The sequence below is a fragment of the Leucopleurus acutus genome (assembly GCF_964270905.1).
Source record: "Leucopleurus acutus genome assembly, chromosome: 20".
NCBI classification, from domain to species: domain Eukaryota; kingdom Metazoa; phylum Chordata; class Mammalia; order Artiodactyla; family Delphinidae; genus Leucopleurus; species Leucopleurus acutus.
Window position 1 is genome coordinate 59,089,132 of NC_139162.1, and position 19,364 is coordinate 59,108,495.

Consider the following 19,364-nt stretch of genomic DNA (forward strand, 5'->3'; position numbering starts at 1 on the left):
ACAGGACAGACAGACACAGACTCGGGGGCGGGGAGAGTTGTGAGGAGAGACAGTGAAAGTAAGTGAACAGACACAGGGACAGAGACACGGGCAGGACAGAAAGACACCTGTGGTCAGAGAGTCAGGGCTGGGCAGACATGTGTGTCAGAACAGTTAACAAGAGGGAGAGCGATCAGGGCGGGATGGAGAGGAAAGGAGAGACAAAGATTTACAGCGACAAGACGTGCAGCTCGAGATTCAAGGGACAGACAAGGATCAGGAGTACAGAGGCAAGAGGGGAGAAAGGGACAGACATTAGAGATACAGTAAAGTGGATCGAGAGTTTTTAAAGACTCAGAGGAGGGTGACAGCAAGAAGAGAGAAAGACGGAGCGGGAGGGACACATGTTAAGAAAACTTATCCAAAACTTGCCATTAAGAGAAAAAAAGATGACTGGAAGAACTAGCACCGTCTCTACCAAGCCTGCTTCAGGTCATCTGATTCCCTAAGTGAAGCAACTTTTTTTTAAGTTAACTGCTTTTGATCAGAGTCCAGATACTGTGAAGTTAGATGCTAACGAGTAAAAGGTTGATAGGTTGTAAATGCTTTCTGTCCAGTAGAGAAGAGTACCCCAAGTTTTTTGTCACCCAGTAGGACACTAAGCAGGACACTAAGATGCCTGCCCACTGCCCCATGGTGCACTACCGATCCGACTTGGAGCTTTTATTTCACTGTTCGTTCTTTCACCCTTTCTGTTGTTCCTTCTCTCTCATCTTCCCGGAACCACCTATGTCATCCTGCTAGTTGCCACCGGAGGTAAATAGATATTTGACGTGTGCTCACGGAGTTTGTTTTTATCTGTTTCGAAAATTATATCTTGACAGTCTAAAGGGAACCATTTCTCCGGAATGGGGGACAGACAGGGAGAAAGAGAAAACAGTGAGACAGACCCAGGAAAGGAAAGGAGGTAGCGAGGATGGTGGGAAAGAAAGAGACCAGGTCCAGGTGCGGAGGCTCCGGTGGGCCTCGCAGTGAGCTGGGCCCTGACTCATCCCGCGTGGGGAACGCGAGCCTCAGCCGGGCATGAGGGTGACCCTCGGGGCGGCTGGTCCAGTCATGGCAGACTACTGGAGGTCACAACCAAAGAAATTCTCTGATTATTGCAGGTGCTGGATTGCGGACAATAGGTCTAGTGTTGAAGTTCGTGAAAGAGGAAAGAATCATAAGGAAAATGTGGCAAAGAGGATCAGTGAGATTAAACCGAAAAGGCTGGATAGGGCAAAGGAAGAAGAGAAGGCATCAAAGGAGTTTGCTGCAATGGAGGCAGCTGCCCTGAAAGAATACCCAGGGGATTTGAAAAGCCTTGGCTTAGAGTCAGAAACTTCAGAGCCAAGCATATCACCAGTAACCAGCACTATCCCATCCGCCTCTGCATCAAATCAGCAAAAGAAAAAAAAAGACCCTTCAAAGGGCAGATTGGTAGAAGGCATAACCTCTGAGGGTTACCATTACCATTATGATCTTATCACAGGAGAATCTCAGTGGGAGAAACCTGAAGGGTTTCAAGGAAATTAAAAAAAGACGGCAGTGAAGACTGTTTGGGTAGAAGGTTTAAGTGAAGATGGTTATACCTATTATTATAATTCAGAAACAGGGGAATCCGGATGGGGAAAACCTGATGATTTCATTCCACACTCTGGCGATCTGCTTTCTAGTAAAGTCACTTGGTACCCAAGAAGAGTCCAAATCATCAGATTCACGTTGTGATTCTGATGTGGAACACCAAGCAGAAAAAGGGGGGGGGGGGACAGGGGGACTTCCCTGGTGGCGCGGTGGTTAAGAGTCCGCCTGCCGATGCAGGGGACACGGGTTCGAGTCCTGGTCCGGGAAGATCCCACATGCTGCGTAGCAACCAAGCCCATGCGCCACAACTACTGAGCCTGCACTCTAGAGCCCGCGAACCACAACTACTGAGCCCGCGTGCCGCAACTACTGAAGCCCGCGCGCCTAGAGCCCGTGCTCCGCAACAAGAGAAGCCACCGCAATGAGAAGCCCGCGCACAGCAATGAAGAGCAGACCCCGCTCGCCGCAACTAGAGAAAGCGCGCGCAGCAACGAAGACCCAACGCAGCCAAAAATAAATAAATCGAAGAAAAAGGGGGGGGGGGAAGGAGAGGTCTCTACAGAAATGCAAAAGGTAGAAGTAAAGTTTAAAGAAAAAAAATAGTGATAAAGGAACTGAATCGGAAACACAGAAAGAAAAAAATGCCCAAGGTTATTCATCAGGTCCAAATGAAGAAAAATCCAAAGCTCATAAAAAATCAGACCCATATGGAAGGACTTCCCTGGTAGTACAGTGGTTAAGACTCCGTGCTCCCAATGCAGGGAGTCCAGGTTCTATCCCAGGGAACTAGATCCCCTATGCCAAAACTAAGACCTGCCATAGCCAAAATAAAAGTAATAATAATAAAGAAAGCTCCTCTGTGTTTGTTTTACATTACTTAATGCTAACATTTTAGACTTATTCTGAATGTATTTTATGTGAATTTAAAATAACTCTTTTTTCGTGTGAAATTGATTTTTGTTCCTAAAATGGAAGCCTACCACATTGCATTGTAATACAGTGTATTATGTTCAGTGTCTAAAAATTGCTAATTACCTCATAATATAAGATGCTATGTATCTGTTATTTAAAACATGGAAAAGTAAGGCCTTTATTCAATTCTTACTCGTATGAATATACTTGTACTGCACTGAAAATGCATTACTTTTTAAAAAAAATATTTATTTATTTGGTCTCACCAGGTCTTAGTTGCGGCAGGCAGGCTCCTTAGTTGTGGCATGCGAGCTCTTAGTTGCAGCATGCATGTGGGATCTAGTTCCCTGACCAGGAATCGAACACAGGCCCCCTGCATTGGGAGCATGGAGTCTTATCCACTGCGCTACCAGGGAAGTCCCGAAAATGCATTACTTTTGCACACTGATGTTATTCAAGAAATGAGAATTAGACCACGTAAGAGAAGATTCACAACCTGTGATAATTCAGTTCTGAGGAGCCTATCAGAAGGCTGATGTAGGAAGTGTATGTATATTGGCTTACCTTACTCAATTTAAGGTCAAGGGCCAAGAACTGGGACTGCAGCTCAGGTCATGCTTAATATGGAATGAAAACTGGACCAAAGATGTATCTGCCTGGTTCAGTGTGAAGCGGCAACCATTGCTTAAGCATTTTCACCTTGAGCCAGGCACTGTGGTAGGAACTGGAGATGTAAAGGTGAGCAAGACATATCTCTGTTCTTCATGGCTTCTCATTCTGACGGAGTCCTTTTTTCCCTAGTCGTGCGCTCTGTGTAGAGGCCTTACATATACTGGAAAATATTCTTTAGGGTTTATTTAAAACTATGGAGATGAAGTCTTGAACAAAAATAGTAAGTTCTCTGACTTCAGTAAAATGTTTTGGTGTTCCTTTAGAGAAATTGGAAAGTTCCCATTTCCTGGTTAAATTTCTTAAAAAGTGGAATTTTCTTATTTAATCCATTTGAAGTAGGTACCTTCCCTTTATTATTCCAAATTCTTAAAATTATATGTTTTTGTAAACTGTACAGTAGTTAACATTTGGTAGTAAATATTTGTCTTTTTAAGGTTACTAGTGTACATGTAAGAAAATTATAGGTTATTAAAAACTTTATGAAAGAAGAAAAAAAAAAGAAAGAAAAGAAAGAGACCGAAAGTAGATGGCAGGAAAGACAGGAGAGAGAATTTAATAGGCGAGAAATCCGGCCTTGGGCAGAGGCGGCCTTGGGCGACCCCGCCTGGACTCTGTGCTCGGCGGCCTCGTCGCTGAACTACGTTTCCCGGTAGGCCCTGGGTGACTGGACGCAGCACCTAGAGCGCCGTCGGGGGCGGGGCCCACGCTGCCTCCTCCAATCCCAGCCGTCACCCGGCAACCTCCGCCTCCGCCGACAAGATGGAGGCTGGATTCGGCTGCCGCCGGGAAGCGGCGCCTGAAGCCGGAGATGGGGAGGGGCCGCAGCTCAGTCGGCCCACTTGAGGAAGCCGGCCTACGTCGCGGTCCGGAGGTGAGAGCGGTCGGGCGCGCGGGAGCCCGGGCTCCGGGGGGAAGGGGCCGAGGCGCCTATACCCTTGGTTCCCGTGGGGGGAAGGGAACGGACGCGCGCGAGGGGGCCAATCGGGGGCCTCCGGCGGCCCCGCGGCCTTCTGGGAAATGTAGTCTCGAGCCTTCCCCGTGGGCGGGCTTGGGGACTTTCTAGAGCGGAAGGGTGAAAATGAATGAATTTAATTTAAAATTGTGGGTGAGGGACTTACCTGGTGGTGCAGTGGTTGGGAATCGAACCCTGGTCGGGGAAGATCCCACATGCCGCGGAGCAGCTAAGCCCGTGTGCCACAACTACTGAGCCCGCGTGCCACAACTACTGAAGCCCGCGCGCCTAGAGCCCATGCTCGTCAACAAAGAGAAGCCACCGCAGTGAGAAGCCCGCGCACCTCAACGAAGAGGAGACCCCACTGGCTGCAACTAGAGAAAGCGCGTGCCGTGCACAGTTACGAAGACCCAACGCTGCCAAAAATATATAAATAAATAAATCTATTAAAAAAAAATTGTGGGTGAGCAGGCGAAGGCAGGCATGTGGAGACGGAGGGATGGGCGCATGAGTGGTTCGGAATTTGGGGCCTCCTTCCAGGCAGGAAGCCTTCCCCATGCCCACCTCCCCTTTAAGCCAGGTGCAGCCCATGGATCCCTGAAGGTACTCTTCCTCGGTGCCATAGACACTCCCAAAATACAAAGACCTGTCAGGTACTGTCCTTGTTTTTCACACGCATTCCTTCAAAAAAAAACTTTGACTGTTTTGATCAGGTGCTGCTACTTTCACATGGTTTGAAATGCAAAAGGGACAAAGCGAGAAGCCTGCCTCCATCACTATACTTCATTAAATAATTCAGTCAGCAAGTGACTGTTGGATGCCTCCAAAGTGCCAGGCTCTCTTCCTGGGCCTGGAGACCCAACAGAGTGCTCAGTAGGTACAGCTCCTGCCCTCAGGCAACGTGTGATGGATGCATAATAAAATATAGGTGGGGAGGGCCTCTCTGATTAGGTTACATTTGAGCAGAGACCTGCAGAAGAGGGAATAAGCCATGCAGATTACAGGGAAGGGCCCCCAGTGGGCCAAAGAGCCACAGTAGCTAAGGCCCCTGGGTCGGGAGTGCCCTTAGTGTGCCCTGAGGATGTGGTCAGGAGTACACAAAGGACAAAGGAGGCCCTTGACAAAGCTGGTGATGATTGTGGCTTTGACTCAGAGAGGTGGGAGGCCTGGGAGGGCTCTGAGCAGAGGAGCCACTGTTTTGTTTGTTTGCTTTTTTTTCTTTGCCGCGCCGTGCGGCTTGCTGGGATCTTAGTTCCCTGACCAGGGATTGAACCTGTGTCCCCTACAGTGGAAGACCGGAGTCCTAACCGCTGGACCGCCAGGGAATTCCCCCTGACTTGGTTCTTAGAGAATCATTCCGACTGCTGTGTGGAGAACCACCTTCCTCCTCTATCCCCAGGTACTCCACGGTGGTGGCAAGAGTTAAGGAGGTTACCTTCTGTGTTAGTTTCCTGTGATTGCTTTACCATATTACTACAAGCTTTAGTGGTTTATTTATTTTTAAATTAATTAATTAATTAGTTTATTTTCGGCTGCGTTGGGTCTTCGTTGCTGCATGCGGGCTTTCTCTTGTGGCAAGCGGGGGCTACCCTTCGTTTCGGTGTGCGGACTTCTCATTGCGGTGACTTCTCTTGTTGCGTAGCACGGGCTCTAGGCGCGCGGGCTCAGTAGTTGTGGCTCGCGGGCTCTAGAGCGCAGGCTCAGTAGTTGTGGCGCGTGGGCTTAGTTGCTCCGTGGCATGTGGGATCTTCCCGGAACAGGGCTCGAACCAGTGTCCCCTGCGTTGGCAGGCGGATTCTCAACCACTGCGCCACCAGGGAAGTCCCGACTTAGTGGTTTAAAACAACACAAATTTATTATCTTAGAGTCTTGGAGGTCTGAAATCTGAAATGGGGCTCCTGGGCTAAAATCAAGGTATTGGCAGGGCTGGTTCCTTCTGGAAGCTCTAGGCTTCAGTGGTCACATTGCCTTCTGAGTGAGTGAAATCTTCTGTGTCCTCTTACAAGTATCCCTCTGATTACGTTTAGGGCCCGCTGGGATAATCCAGGATAATCTCCGCCTCTCAAGATTATTAACTTAATCACACCTGCAGTGTCCCTTTTGCCCTGAAAGGTAAACTTACTCATAGGTTCCTGGGATTGGGATGTGGATGTGGGTGTGGTTAGGAGCCATTATTCAGTCTCCCACACTGATGTTCCATGTCTCTGAATAGCATGGAGATGCTTCTGCTCATCAGTGTCTGAGAGATGGGTCAGGATTTCTAGACTCTCTTTGCATCTCCTTGTGGTTGCAAGAGGTTTTCTGGGGGAAGAACAAAGTCTCCCCACAGCACTTTTTTTGGTCTCATAAGCTAAAACTAAATGAAATGCTCATCTACACGCAAAGTATGCTCGGAAGTGTGTATGCAGTGTCTTTAGCGTTAGGGAGAGAAGGGACTGGGCCTGCCTCTGAGGCAGTGCTCAGCAGGGCTGGGGGCCTTAGGTCAGAGCATGGGAAGGCCAGGCAGTGGTCCAGACTCTCATGTACTCACATATTAACGCCCATGTGTTCTCCTCTTCAGGCAGAGGCGGGCGTAGCAGGAGAGGCCCAGAGGCCATCGTGGGCATGGCAGCAGCTACCGTGGACGGGCAGTGGGGAGAGAGCTTGTTGAGGTGCATGGCTCGGGGAAGCGGCATGAAGACAACTCCCCACCCGCAGGTGCTGGGGAAGGCGCCCCTTGGGATTGGCCTCCGCCACAGTGCCAAGCGGGACCGGAAGTCCATCACCCTGCATGTGAAGTTGGAGGTGCTTCGGAGGTTTGAGGAAGGTGAGAAGCTGACGCAGATCGCCCGGGCCCTGGGACTGGCCACCTCCACGGTTGCCTCGATCCGCGTGAACAAGGATAAGATCCGGGCCAATTCCCAGGCAGCCATGCCCGTCAGCACCACCCAGCTGACCCGCTGCCGGGGTGTGCTGATGGGCCGCATGGAACGCCTCCTAAGCCTGTGGATTGAGGAGCAGAAGCGGCAGAACCTGCCTGTCAGCACGCTGCTTATCCAGGACAAGGCGCGCCGGCTCTTTGCCCAGCTGCAGCACGAGCAGGGCAGCGGCGCCCAGGCCGAGACGTTCGGGGCCAGCAATGGCTGGTTTGCCCGTTTCAAGGTTCGCCACAACGTGCTGTTGACGGATGAGCCGGCTGTGGCCGATGCCCAGGCTGCCGCATGCTACCCCATGGTGCTGCGCGCCATTCTGGAGGAGGGCTGCTACTCACCACGGCAGGTCTTCAACGTGGACGAGACGGGCCTGTTCTGGAAGCGGCTGCCTGAGCGCATGCTTCTGGCACTGGAGGGGACAGCTGGGCCTGGGCCCAAGGCCTCTAAGGACCACCTGACCCTGCTGCTTGGTGGCAATGCGGCTGGTGACTTCAAGCTGAAGCCCCTGCTGGTGTACCCCTCGGAGAACCCGCGTGCCCTCAGGGGCTGCTCCAAGGCCAGCCTGCCTGTGGTCTGGCGCTCCAACCGCAATGATTGGTTGACACCTAGCATCTTCCAGGAGTGGTTTACTGGCTGCTTCTGCCCAGCTGTGGAAAGCTACTGTGCCAGCCATGGCCTCCCACACCGCGCTCTGCTGCTGCTGGACAGCGCACCCTGCCACCCTGTCCACTTGGGTGGCCTCTCAGCCCATGTGCGTGTTGAGTTCCTGCCCAAGAACACGTCAGCCCTGATCCAGCCCATGAACCAGGGTGTCATTGCCGCCTTCAAGGCCCATTATCTGCGCCGCACGCTCAGCCAGCTGGTCCAGGAGACGGCGGGTACAGACCGGCCCTCCGTGCGGGAGTTCTGGCGCAGCTATACTGTCATGACCGCTGTAGACAACATTGCTAAGGCCTGGGCAGAGCTGCAGCCTGCCACCATGAACAGTGCCTGGAGGAAGCTGTGGCCCGAGTGCGTGCCCGCTGGTGCCCCCGAGCCCAACGCCCTCCCCCAGCTCCGTCACAGCGTTGTGACACTAGCCAGCCACGCAGGCCTCGGGGATGTGGCTGAGGCCGATGTTGCCCACCTGCTGCAGGCCCATGGGGAGCCCTCGCCCCGCAGCATCCCCCAGGAGGTGGAGGTTGGGGGTGTCAGTGACTCTGGGCTGCCCTGTGAGGCGGGGAAAGGCTTGGCCTCCAGAAGACCAGAGTCAGATCTCATGGAGGCCATGGTGGGTGTGGAGACTGAGGAAGTAAGTGTGGGTGCACTGCGCCCTGAGCACCTGGCCCAGGCACTGTCCCACTTTGCTGCTGGCCTGCGAGTCCTCATAGAGAACGATCCCAACCGGGAACGCAGCCTGCGGGTGTCCCGGGGTGTCCACTGTGCCCTCGCCCACCTCCGAGAGCTGCAGCGGGAAAGGAGGCGACAGGCTCGGGCAGTTGCGGGGCCTCAAGGGGCCCCATGATGGTGGCAACAAAGGAGTTGGCAGAAAGCCTGCACTCACCCCAGGTGGGGCCCACAGAGGGTGGGCAAGTGGCCAAGGGCACAGACCCTGAAGGACAGACCTCTTTGGCTGTCCTGTGTGATTTAGGGCTTGGGCCTGACCTCAGATGAGCTTTGTTTCTGGAGGGTAGACACTGCCACTTCTCACCCATGGTTCTCATACCTCATGCACTGCTATCTTTGTACAGTGGCACCCAGAGTGTCAGGCTTGGGGAACCAGAGGGTGGTGTTCTCTGATTGGCAGATGAGCTGCGGGACCCAGGAGTGCCCATCCGTGTCAGAGACACACCCTGTAGGACAGCGGTTGCCAAGCACAGCCCACCAGGGTAGCAGTCCTTGTGGTGAGGGGCCAGGGTTGAGACAAGCCTCTCCTATTTGCCAGCCCTGACCTGTCCGTGCACCGTTGTTACTCTTCGTAGCCAACTCTAGGTGGGGGTTTCCTCCTCTCCTTGCTCACCTTCCGTGCCATCCTCACTCTTTCTGGCTTCCACGGTTTGTGTTGTCTGAGGTTTCTGGTACCTTCCCTGTGCCCGAGCCTATGGGCGTGTGTGGCTTTCCTTGGTTTGGAGATGTTTTCTTCCCTGGGTTTCTGTGCCGTGGTTGTCTTGGCTTCCCTCCAGCCTCTGAGGCTGAGCCTTCTGACACTTCGATGGTCTCCCAGATCTAGAGCTCTTTGGAAAATCTCAGCCATTTTTGAGGGCTCAGTGGCTACCTCAGGGTCAGCTCCCAGCACATTGGCTGCAGCCCAGCCTCTCCCCAAGGTTAGAAACATGGCTCCAATTCCAATGGATTGGCTCCTTGGACGGTCTTGTTATCTCCGTCATTCCAGCTTGTTCTCCTGTCCCCCTAGATTGTAACAGCAAGCACACTGGGGTATCCACTTGACTCTGTAGACATACCATATGGGCCACCAAAACCCAAGAGTCATCAAGGGAAGGAGTTCTTGTACTCCAGCTAGGTGAGCCACAGGCGGTGAGACAGGGCTGCCTGGCCTCCTGGACTCCTTTCGACACAGGTACCTGCATGTGTCCGTGAACGTGTGCGCGCGACACACACACGCGCATGCCAAGAGTAAAGTTGGGAGAAAGGATTCCTTCTACCTCTGTCCCAGCTAACACTTGAAGTGCTGGGCCTGCTGTCAATACGTAAAAGGGGCCGGAGGCCAGGGAGGGGTTCCAGGGTCCAGCCTTCCTGGGAGGAAGGTCAGATGAGGCCCCTTGTTTGCTTTCTTGGGGAGAGTGGCAAAAGGGATGGCAAGGAGAAGTAGAAGAGCTTTTCTTAGGAGCCTGGTGACTGACTGGATTAATAAACTGCACAAATTATAAGCACTTGTAATGTGCTAGGTGTTGGGGAGACCAGGGTGGGAGAGACTGGCTTCAGGAGCTGCCGGTCCAAAGGCTGTGACATTCTGTGTGACGACGGCTATGACGGGCGACTTGTGAGGGACCTAAACCTAGCTGGGGTCAGAGGAGAGGACATGATAGGGAAGGCTTTTTGGGGAGGTGCTGCCCCAGCTTTTGGAAACCGGTCATTTCAAAATGCCAGGCATCACAGAGGGGCCTGTTTTAGACGGCCCAGCACGGTTTGGCTGGTGAAGCCCTGAGGACGGGGAAGCAGGAGCAGCCTCGATGGAGGCGGAGTGCGGCACAGCAGCTGAAAGAGGCAGGTGACCAGGTAGGAGGAAATGCCACATCCGCCGGGCGGGAGTAGAGAGGCAGCTGAGGGGCAACCTGGCACAGTCGAGCGGACGGATAGCGAGGGGATCTGAGGTCGCGCGGACAGGGCGTGGCGGAGACAACGCGCGGACGGGCCCATCTGGCTCCATAACTCTTTACCTCGGAACCCGGGACACCGCCAGTCGCACCACTGGCGCCCCCTTGCAGGCCCCTGAAGAACTCCATTTCCCGGCGGCGCCGAGCGCTGGTGCTCGCTGCCTTCTGGGAAATGTAGTGTCTATAGGTCACCCGGGCTGTTACTGTGGCGGGCCAAGGACTACATTTCCCAGAGGGCTTCGCGGACAGGGCCGGGCTTGCGCACGTTCCACTTCCGGGCGCCGGACGTCGCCAAAGAGTTGCAAAAGTATACTGTTACCTCCCCTTCACCTCCGTGCGCTGGCCTGTCGTGGGGAGGTGGGTGGTTGCTAGGGAAGGGAGGGAAGGGGCGGGGTGGGCACAAGGCACCGGAAGTAGTCCTTGGGACGGGCGGAAGCTCGTGGTCCTGGGGCCCCAGGGTGGTTGGTCTTTGTTCCAGCACGGTGTCGTTTGACGCCGTCCGCGTGGCTTCCTGGGGCGGTGAGTCTGGGCGCGACGCGGTGGAGGCTTCGGAAAAGCCCGGGGTAGGGTGTGCAGCTGGCCAGAGGGCGGCAGGAGAAGGGGGGCGGGGGAACACCAGCTGCTTTCCGAGGACTCCGGCGAGTCCACGGGGAAGGGCGGCGCGTGGGCTGCTGGGACATGGAGTCCGGCGGGGCTGGGCCTGCACCGGAAGTGATTCTGGGCCGAGCTGGGCTCTCGCCACGCCTCGGGGGTCGTGCACGTGCACCCGCGCTAGTCCCTTTCTCGGCGGAATTCCTGGGCTTCTGTCCACCTTTCCACCCAGCTCCCCCTAAACTCACCTCCCCTGGAAAGTCTTCCTGGATTTCTGCAGCTCAGACCACCTCTTTGCTCCTGCTGCACCTGCGTGCGTCCCTCTATAAAGTGAGAGTGCGGGCGGGGTGGGGGGACGCTCCCCGCACAGGGGGATTAAATCCAGATCCTTCCCTGGCCGAAGGCTGTGCAAGTTCGCCCAGGCCACACAGCCTTCGCATTTGCTGATTCCGCTACGTAGACCGTCCTCCACTTTAGCTGTCATCTCAGGGTACTTGGGGGTGAGAGCCGGGGGTTGGGGGCTGTTGGATGGAGCGGCCTGGTTCAGGGGAGCCCTGACCAATGCTTTAAAGACGTGCATTGGCATTGAAAATGATCTGTGTTCTTTTTTCTTAAATACTTATTTGTTTATTTTTCTTTTTGGCTGTGTCGGGTCTCAGTTGCGGCACGCGGGATCTTCATTGCGGCGCGTGGGCTTCTCGTTGCGCGCGGGCTTCTCTCTAGTTGCGGCTCGCATGCTCAGTAGTTGTGGCGCGCAGGCTTACTTGTCCCGCGGCATGTGGGTTCTTAGTTCCCGGACGGGGCATTGAACCCACACCCCTTGCATTGGAAGGCAGATTCTTAACCACTGGACCATCAGGGAAGAAGTCCCAATCTGTGGTCTTTTCTGAAGTTACAGTGGTAGCAAATGGCCGTTGGCAGAAAAATTCAGGTGCTCTGCAGACATTACAAAAGAAAAAGCAGATGTCCTCCCCTAGTTCCTTTCTCCAGAATTGCCAGCTGAGGCGTTGCTGGTTTTCAGGATCCTTTTCTGAACACTTGTAGCAGTAGCTCCTGTTTTTTGTTTTGAAATTTTAACATTAGTGGGAAATTTAACATTAGTCAATTGAGGAGGACCACAGCTTACTTTCTTGTTTAGCACTGTAGCGTGGACGTCTCTCTCACTGTCCATTGTTGACCTTGCCTAGTTGAGTTGGGCCGAGCCTCTCAGGCCCCATAGGATTGTGCCATGAGGGAAGGAAGTCCTTCCAGTGTAGGAACCAGCTCTTGTTCTCCCTGTGCGGCTGCACTGCAGCCGTCCCCACTACCATCTTGGCCTTCCAGCCTGTCCCCCACATCACTCTTTCTAGTGCCCCACAGACTGCATCCTTCACTTGCACGGACCCTCCCTGGGCACTGAGTCTCTGCTAGTTCCCGCCAGCACCTCTGCTTGGCTGCTGATGGGTTTCTCTCCACCCCTGAGACACTGGACACGTCCACGCCCCATCCCCAGGAGCAGCCCTCCTACTGGCCCAGTCTGGCCTGAACTCCTGAAGGCTTCCCTGCAGGAAGCGCTCCCTCACTGTCCTGACCAAATTCCCAGTGTGAGGCATCCTCTTGAGGGCACAGATAGGGAGGTCGAAGCTGGAGGTGTCCCCCTGCCAGGTTGTCAGCTGGCCAGGTGTGGGGACAGTTTCCGCCACAGCAAGTGACCTTGCAGGCTATGAGTCGGTGGAGGGGTGTGGGTGGCCCATGGCCCTGATTGGTTGGGTGTGTGTCCCAGGAAGACGGTGTGTGTGGCCTGAGTGAAGGCAGAGAGGCCAGCTTCCCCAGGTTTCGCCATGGCAGCCGACCCAGCACCCATCGGTCAGGAAGAGCTCGTGATCATCAAGATGGAGGAGGATGAGGCCGCCCTGTGGGATCCTGAACCGTTCTTCAAGCCTCAGCCCCAAACCCTGTTGCCTGGGCTTGGTAGGGACCCCCGGCAGTGCTTCCGGAGCTTCCGCTATGAGGAGGCAGCAGGGCCCCGCGAGGCGCTGGCCCGGCTCCGGGAGCTGTGCCGCCAGTGGCTGCGGCCCGAGGTGCACTCCAAGGAGCAGATGCTGGAGCTGCTGGTGCTGGAGCAGTTCCTGGGCGTGCTGCCACCTGACACCCGGGTCTGGGTGGAGTCCCAGTGCCCCGAGAGTGGCGAGGAGGCTGTGGCACTCGTGGAGGACCTCGCTCAGATGTTGCAGGAGACTGGTGAGCCACGGGGGACTGGGCTTGGGGGCAGGGAAAGTGCAGGGGGACACAACTCATGACGCCGGGTCCTGAGTGCCTGCCCGCTCTGCCCAGGCCCTGTGTCCTCATCTCTGGGAAGAAGACTCAGAAGCTGTGACATGTTTGGAGACTTTTCTAGACTCTTAGCCTCCCAGAGGCGTGAGCCTGGGGTTGGCGTAGCATTTCCCCTGCTCAGGTGCACTGGCCTTCTTTCTCTTCATTTTCTCCTTCCTGACAAAGTCACGGAGTGCGTGCCATGTGGCAGGCCCTGTGGGTCCAGCAGGGAAGGGAGAGAGGCAAGGTCCTTGGCCTGTTGGAGCCCAGTCTGGTTTGAGAGTTGGGACAGTGAGACCTCCAATCACAAGTAGGGTGTCTTTCTTTCTCTAGAGGGGGTGGAGGCAAGAGGAGGTGGGCACAGAGGTCGGCCCGGCCAGGGGTGGCTTTGCAGTTCGTGCTGTGTGGTGTCTTCACCTTGGACGTGTGCTTCCGCACCTGTGAGGAGGTGACAGCTGTGCAGCAGGGAGGAGAGATGGTTGGTTACCACCTCAGTCCACCCTGGCGTGTGTTTACTTATTTACTCGTGTATTTGTGCAGTTCCTTTTGCCTGCTTGGCCCCTTGTATCGAGGGGTGGAAACCATAACACTTAAACAAGCAAACAAAACCCCAGCTTTATTAGGCTCTAACCCACATAATCAAAAAATTGTACACTTAGTGGGTTTTAGTATAGTCACAGGTTTGTACAACCATCACCCACGTCTAATGTCATCACCTTCAAATAAACTCCGTACCCGCCAGCAGCTACTCCCCATTCTTCCCTTTCCTAGTGCCTTGGCAGCCAGCAACCTGCTTTGTGTCTCTGTACACTTCCTTATTCTGGACGTTTTATTGAATGGTATCATACATTTGCTGGAGTCATACATGGCTTTTTATGATGGGCTGCTTTCATCAAGTGTCATGTTTCCAGCGTTCATCCACAGTGTAGTACGTCACTCATCTTTATGCCTAGTCATATTCCGTTGTGTGGTTATACCACATTCTGTTTATTCATTTATCTGTTACGGTTATTTGGGTTGTTTGTACCTTTTGGCTGTTACGATTAATGCTGACGTGAACTTACGTATACTTTATTCTCTTGGTTATATACCTAGGAGTGGAATTGCTGGATCACACGGTAACTCTGGCCTTTTGAGGAACTGCTAACACACCACTTGTTTTAAGAGAGGGGACTTAATGTAGAGAGTGTAACCTAGGCATTGAAGGAGTGAAAAAGTACAGAAAGAACTCTAAGGTGTCATGGCGGTAGGAACTGCAGGGAACTGTGTCTGCTCCGGGAAGAGGTCGGAATTATGACAGTTAGAGACTCAAAGGAGGGGCTGGGAGGTGGGGCTGCTGCTGGATGGTGCTGGGGTCTCCCAGGGGGACAGCATGCAGCTGGTTCTGCACATGTTGGAAAAACTGCAAACTGGATCTAGCTGCTGCTAAAGAAACCCTTGATAATGCACGACTGGTTTTCACCCAGGCATGAATGTGAGGTGCAGGTGAGACACCTTGTACGCATGGGTCCACAGTCCTCCCAGGGTGTCTGGCTGTCGTGCTGGGCTGCTCTCTGAGCCATGGGCAGCGTTTGTCGTCTTAGGGGACTGTTCTTAGGGAACTGTACCAGTTCCCAGCTTCCCATGGAACGGATGCTTAGGTGATGCACACTGTTAAAAGAGATTTTGCATCGTAAGAGTGTGGACGTTGGCAAAGCAGCCTGCTGGCACTGAACGGACTTAGGCCTGGTGCTCTCGAGGATCCTCTGGGGCATGCATGGTTATGTCCACTCAGCCCTGAAGCCACATGGTCTCATGTTTACACGGAAACTCCTGCCTTCGCTCCGTACCCTTACCTGCTCTCAGCCTGTTGCTGGCCGCTTCGATGTCCCCACATGGGAGAGGGTAGGGCCTGGCCCTGGCTTTCTCTGGGTGGTTTTGGAGATGACTGCTCTGATGCTATCAGGGAGACCAGAATGATGTCCCAAGCTCTTCCTTGGCTGTCACTGTTGCTGTGTGTTCGGGGGTCCCAAAGACCCCCCTTAGCCTCAAGTGATTTGCTAGGAGTCACAGAATTCAACAAGGCTATTATATTCGTGGTTGTAGTTTATTACAGTGAAAGGATACAGATTAAAGTCAGCGGTGGAAAAAGGTGCCTAGTCTGGGAGATACCAGGCACGAGATTCCGGGTGTCCTTTCCTGTGGGAGTCGTGTGGGTCGTGCTTAATTCCCACAGCAGTGATGTGCGACGACACGCACAGGATGCTGCCACTGGGGGGCTCGCCTGCAGTGACGTCCAGCATTTTTACTGGGGGTCAGTCACCGAGTTATGGAACATGACTGACCTTAGTTACTCAGCCTGAACTCCCGCCAGAGGTCAGACCTGTACAGTGTGGCCCAGGGTTACTACCATGTCACATTGTTAGCATGAACTATCTGTGTGACCCAAGAACTTAGGTAAACAAAGATGTTCTTATCAGGCAGAATCTTCCAAGGGCTTAGAGGTCTCCTCCCAGGAGCAGGTCAAGGGCCAGACTTTGGTTTGGAGTGTGGAGGGTTTGGACAGCTCAGGCCTGCTGAGTCAGCCCTTTACTGACCACCCAGCTGCAGCTGAAGGAAGCTTCTAATGACTATCTCCTTGGTGTTTCAGTGACTTGGGTTTCAGGGGCCTTGGGTGTGTTCTTGAGGTACGTATGTGTGTGTGCATCGGAAGGGGCTGCCTGTCAGCCAGGGTACGGTGTTCTCTGTGAATCAGAGGGCAAGCGGTGTGTCATCTGGCTCAGAGTGTCTGGCCAGTAGGACATGTTGATTGATTAATGGGCTTGGGTGCCTCACCCCTTTGTCCCCAGGGTGGGCCTGCAGACACTAACACTGCTCTTTCCCCTCAGCCCTGGCCCAGGCCCCTCCCGAGGACCAACGGTTTGGAGACCTGGCAGAGCCGGCCAAGCCCTTCACGGATGGAGCTCAGGTGAGCTGTGAGTCCTCCAAAGTCAGAGATGCCACATCCTGCGGGACCCAGCCTGCCTCCCACCCCCCCTTCACCCCAGGCCGTGGAGGGTCACATTCAGCAACTGTGCCCAGCCCCCACCCCCACCACCCCTCGCCCTCAGGCTGGGCTCAGGACCTGCCCATCACCCTCTCCCAGCTCCTGGGTCTGAGGATGGGGCCTCCCCAGGCTCACACCATTTGAATACAGAGTACAGTAAGTCCCCTACACACAAACCTCCAAGTTACGAACTTTCAAAGATGCGAACATGCGTTCGCATGTCCAATCACGTAAGTTAGTTCACGTGTCTGGCGTACATTGTCATGTGCGTGCATCCTCTACGAGTGGTTGTGCTTTTGTGTGCTTTACAGTACTGTATAGAGTACAGTAGTACAGTATCTTTATTTCAAGCCCAGGATGTCCGGAAGCAAGCGTAAAAGCAGCGGTGATGTAGCTGGTACTGCTAAGAAGCGCCACGCGATAACGATGGAAACAAAAGTGAAAATAATTGAGAGAGTGGAGCGAGGCGAAAAGATGGTAGACGTCGCTCATTCTTATAACCTGAATCGTTCAACCATCGGCTCAATCGTGAAGAACAAGGACAAGATCATGGAACATGTGAAGTCTGCTATGCCGATGACGTCCACAATAATAACAAAGAAGCGTGGAAAAGTGATGGAGGAGATGGAGAAACTTCTCAGTGTGTGGATGCAGGATCAGCGTCAGCGTCGAGTCCCACTCAGCTTAATGCTGATTCAAGAGAAAGCCAAGAGCCTTTATGAAGACTTGAAGAAGAAACACGGCGAAGAATCAGAGGGCAAATCTTTTAATGCCAGCCGTAGCTGGGTTCACCGGTTCAAGGCTAGAGCCAAACTTCACAATGTAAAAGTGAGTGACAAGGCAGCGAGTACAGATACAATAGCTGCCCGGGAATTTCCTGAAACGCTTCGAGAAATTATCGATGAAGGCGCGTATTTACCTGAGCAGGTGTTTAATGTGGACGAGACAGGACTGTACTGGAAGAGGATGCCGGACCGAAGTTACATCAGTAAGGAGGAAAAGTTGATGCCGGGCTATAAAGCATCAAAGGATAGGCTCACGCTGTTGTTTGGTGGCAATGCTTCTGGTGATATGAAGCTGAAGCCTCTGTTAGTTTATCACTCAGAGAACCCAAGAGCCCTTAAAAACATAGCCAAGGGCTCTCTTCCTGTTGTGTGGAAGAGTAACCCCAAAGCCTGGGTTACACAGGCCATTTTCCAGGACTGGTTTTTCCACCACTTTATCCCGGAGGTAGAGAAATATTGCTTGGAGAAGGACGTCCCATTCAACATTCTTTTGCTGCTCGACAATGCTCCGGGCCACCCCCCATTCATGGACGACTTTCATCCCAACGTCAAAGTAGTGCATCTGCCACTGAATACTACGGCGCTCATCCAACCTATGGACCAGGGAGTTATAGCGACTTTCAAGAAATATTACTTACGTCACACTTTTCGTCAGGCAGTAAAGGCGAGTGACGAATCAGGAACAACCTTGCGACAATTTTGGAAGGACTATAACATCTACAAGGCCATAAAAAACATTGACTTTGCCTGGAGTGAGGTTACGGCCGTCACCATGAATGGGGTTTGGAAGAACCTTTGCCCGAAGTTTGTTCACGATTTTCGTGGATTTGAGAAGGTGGATGAGGAGTCCAAAGAGGTCTTCAGCAACTTAGTGACCCTCAGCGAAAAGCTGGAGCTAGATCTGCAAGAGGACGACTTCATTGAACTCCTTGCTGTGCAACATGAGGAGCTCACTAATGAAGACCTGATGGAATTGGAGGCCCAGAGAAAGGATGAAGAGGGACAGGAGGAAGAAGAAGTAACTGAAGAACCGAAGAGATTCACGACGCAGGAAATGGCAAGGGGGTTTTCTTTATTTGAGGAGGCGCTGTTGGTGTTTGAGGCACAGGACCCGAATGTAGAACGGTACACGAAGGTTGCAGCAGCCGTTCAGAATGCAATCCAGTGCTACCGTGTCATCTATGACGAGAAAAAAAGAGCTACTACGCAGACATCACTGGATCGTTTTTACAAGAGGGTGGATAGAATTAAATCCAGCAAGGAACCAGAGCCTGTGCCATCCACGTCAGGCGTGAGTGAAATTGCAGCTTGCCCTCCGTCTCCTACTGCTGACGATCCTTCAGCCCTACCATCTCCCACCTCCTCTTCCTCCTCCAGTCAGTAACTCTTCCTGCCTGTTCCCTTGATGCCAGCCCCTGGATGCCAGCTGTTGTACTGTACTACGGTACTTTTCAAGGTACTGTACTGTAAGATTAAAAATGTTTTCTTTATTTTTTGTGTTTGTTTGTTATTTATGTATTATTCGTGTGAAAAGTATTATAAACCTATTCCAGTACAGTACTGTATAGCCGATTGTGTAAGTTGGGTACCTAGGCTAACGTCGTTGGACTTACGAACACATTGGACTTACAAACGTGCTCTCAGAACGGAACTCGTTCATACGTAGGGGACTTACTGTAGTTGTAGTCTCTCTTGCACAGAGGTAGAAATACAGCGGTCGTTATTTATCCTCCCATTTTAAAGAAAAATTTTAAATGTATATAAAACACGTATATGCATTATAAAGTAATTCAAACCTTAAGAGAAGCACATAACGTTGAAACCCCACAGCCAGTCTTCCTCTCTGGGGATGGCCACTGCCACCCATCGTACACCCTTCCTCTTTCCTGTACACACGTGCAATTCACACACATGGCCGTGTGTATGAACGGGGCACACAGACATTTCCAAAGGAAGCCCATTAACGCTCTGCACCTCACTGATTTCACTTCGTCTTGTGTTGAGGTCCCTTCCAGTGGCACAGGCAGCTCCGCCTTTCTTTTTAGTGGCTCTCTTGGAGTCATGTGCCCAGCCCCGCTAGGGAATGTGGGCCGCTGTTGGTTTCTCGTCCCAGAACACACACCCTCATCTTGGCTGCTGCCCCTCTGGCTCCTCTGCCCCTGGGCCTGCCTGTCCTCTGGGTGGCCTCAAGACACAGGGGCCAAAGCTTATCTCTGTGTCACGGGGTGCCTGCGTGTCTTTGATCCTGGTGGGCAACCCAGGGGGTGGGCAACCCAGGGGCTTCCCCAGGAGGACAGAGGGGCTTGC

The 19,364-nt window shown here is 53.2% G+C and overlaps 2 protein-coding genes and 1 pseudogene across 3 annotated transcripts; all 3 read left to right on the forward strand.

Annotated features, from left to right (window-relative positions):
* Positions 1-1,062: 1,062 nt before the first annotated feature.
* LOC309976405 (WW domain-binding protein 4-like) lies at positions 1,063-1,819 on the forward strand (annotated as a pseudogene). The gene has a single exon. The product of its transcript is annotated as a WW domain-binding protein 4-like (transcript).
* A 1,642-nt stretch (positions 1,820-3,461) lies between these two features.
* Positions 3,462-8,554, forward strand: LOC309976406 (tigger transposable element-derived protein 1-like; the record flags this gene model as incomplete). The annotated part of the gene is made up of 2 exons (XM_082861970.1): positions 3,462-4,057; positions 6,699-8,554. Exon 2 carries the CDS (start codon positions 6,743-6,745, stop codon positions 8,552-8,554), a length of 1,812 nt encoding a protein of 603 aa, XP_082718096.1. The 5' UTR covers positions 3,462-4,057; positions 6,699-6,742.
* Positions 8,555-10,797: 2,243 nt separating this feature from the next.
* LOC309976407 (tigger transposable element-derived protein 1-like) lies at positions 10,798-18,547 on the forward strand. Its single transcript, XM_082861971.1, has 4 exons — positions 10,798-10,883; positions 12,718-13,175; positions 16,115-16,194; positions 16,624-18,547. The coding sequence occupies exons 2-4, from the start codon at positions 12,776-12,778 to the stop codon at positions 18,439-18,441; spliced, it is 2,298 nt and encodes a 765-aa protein (XP_082718097.1). The 5' UTR covers positions 10,798-10,883; positions 12,718-12,775; the 3' UTR covers positions 18,442-18,547.
* Positions 18,548-19,364: the final 817 nt, after the last annotated feature.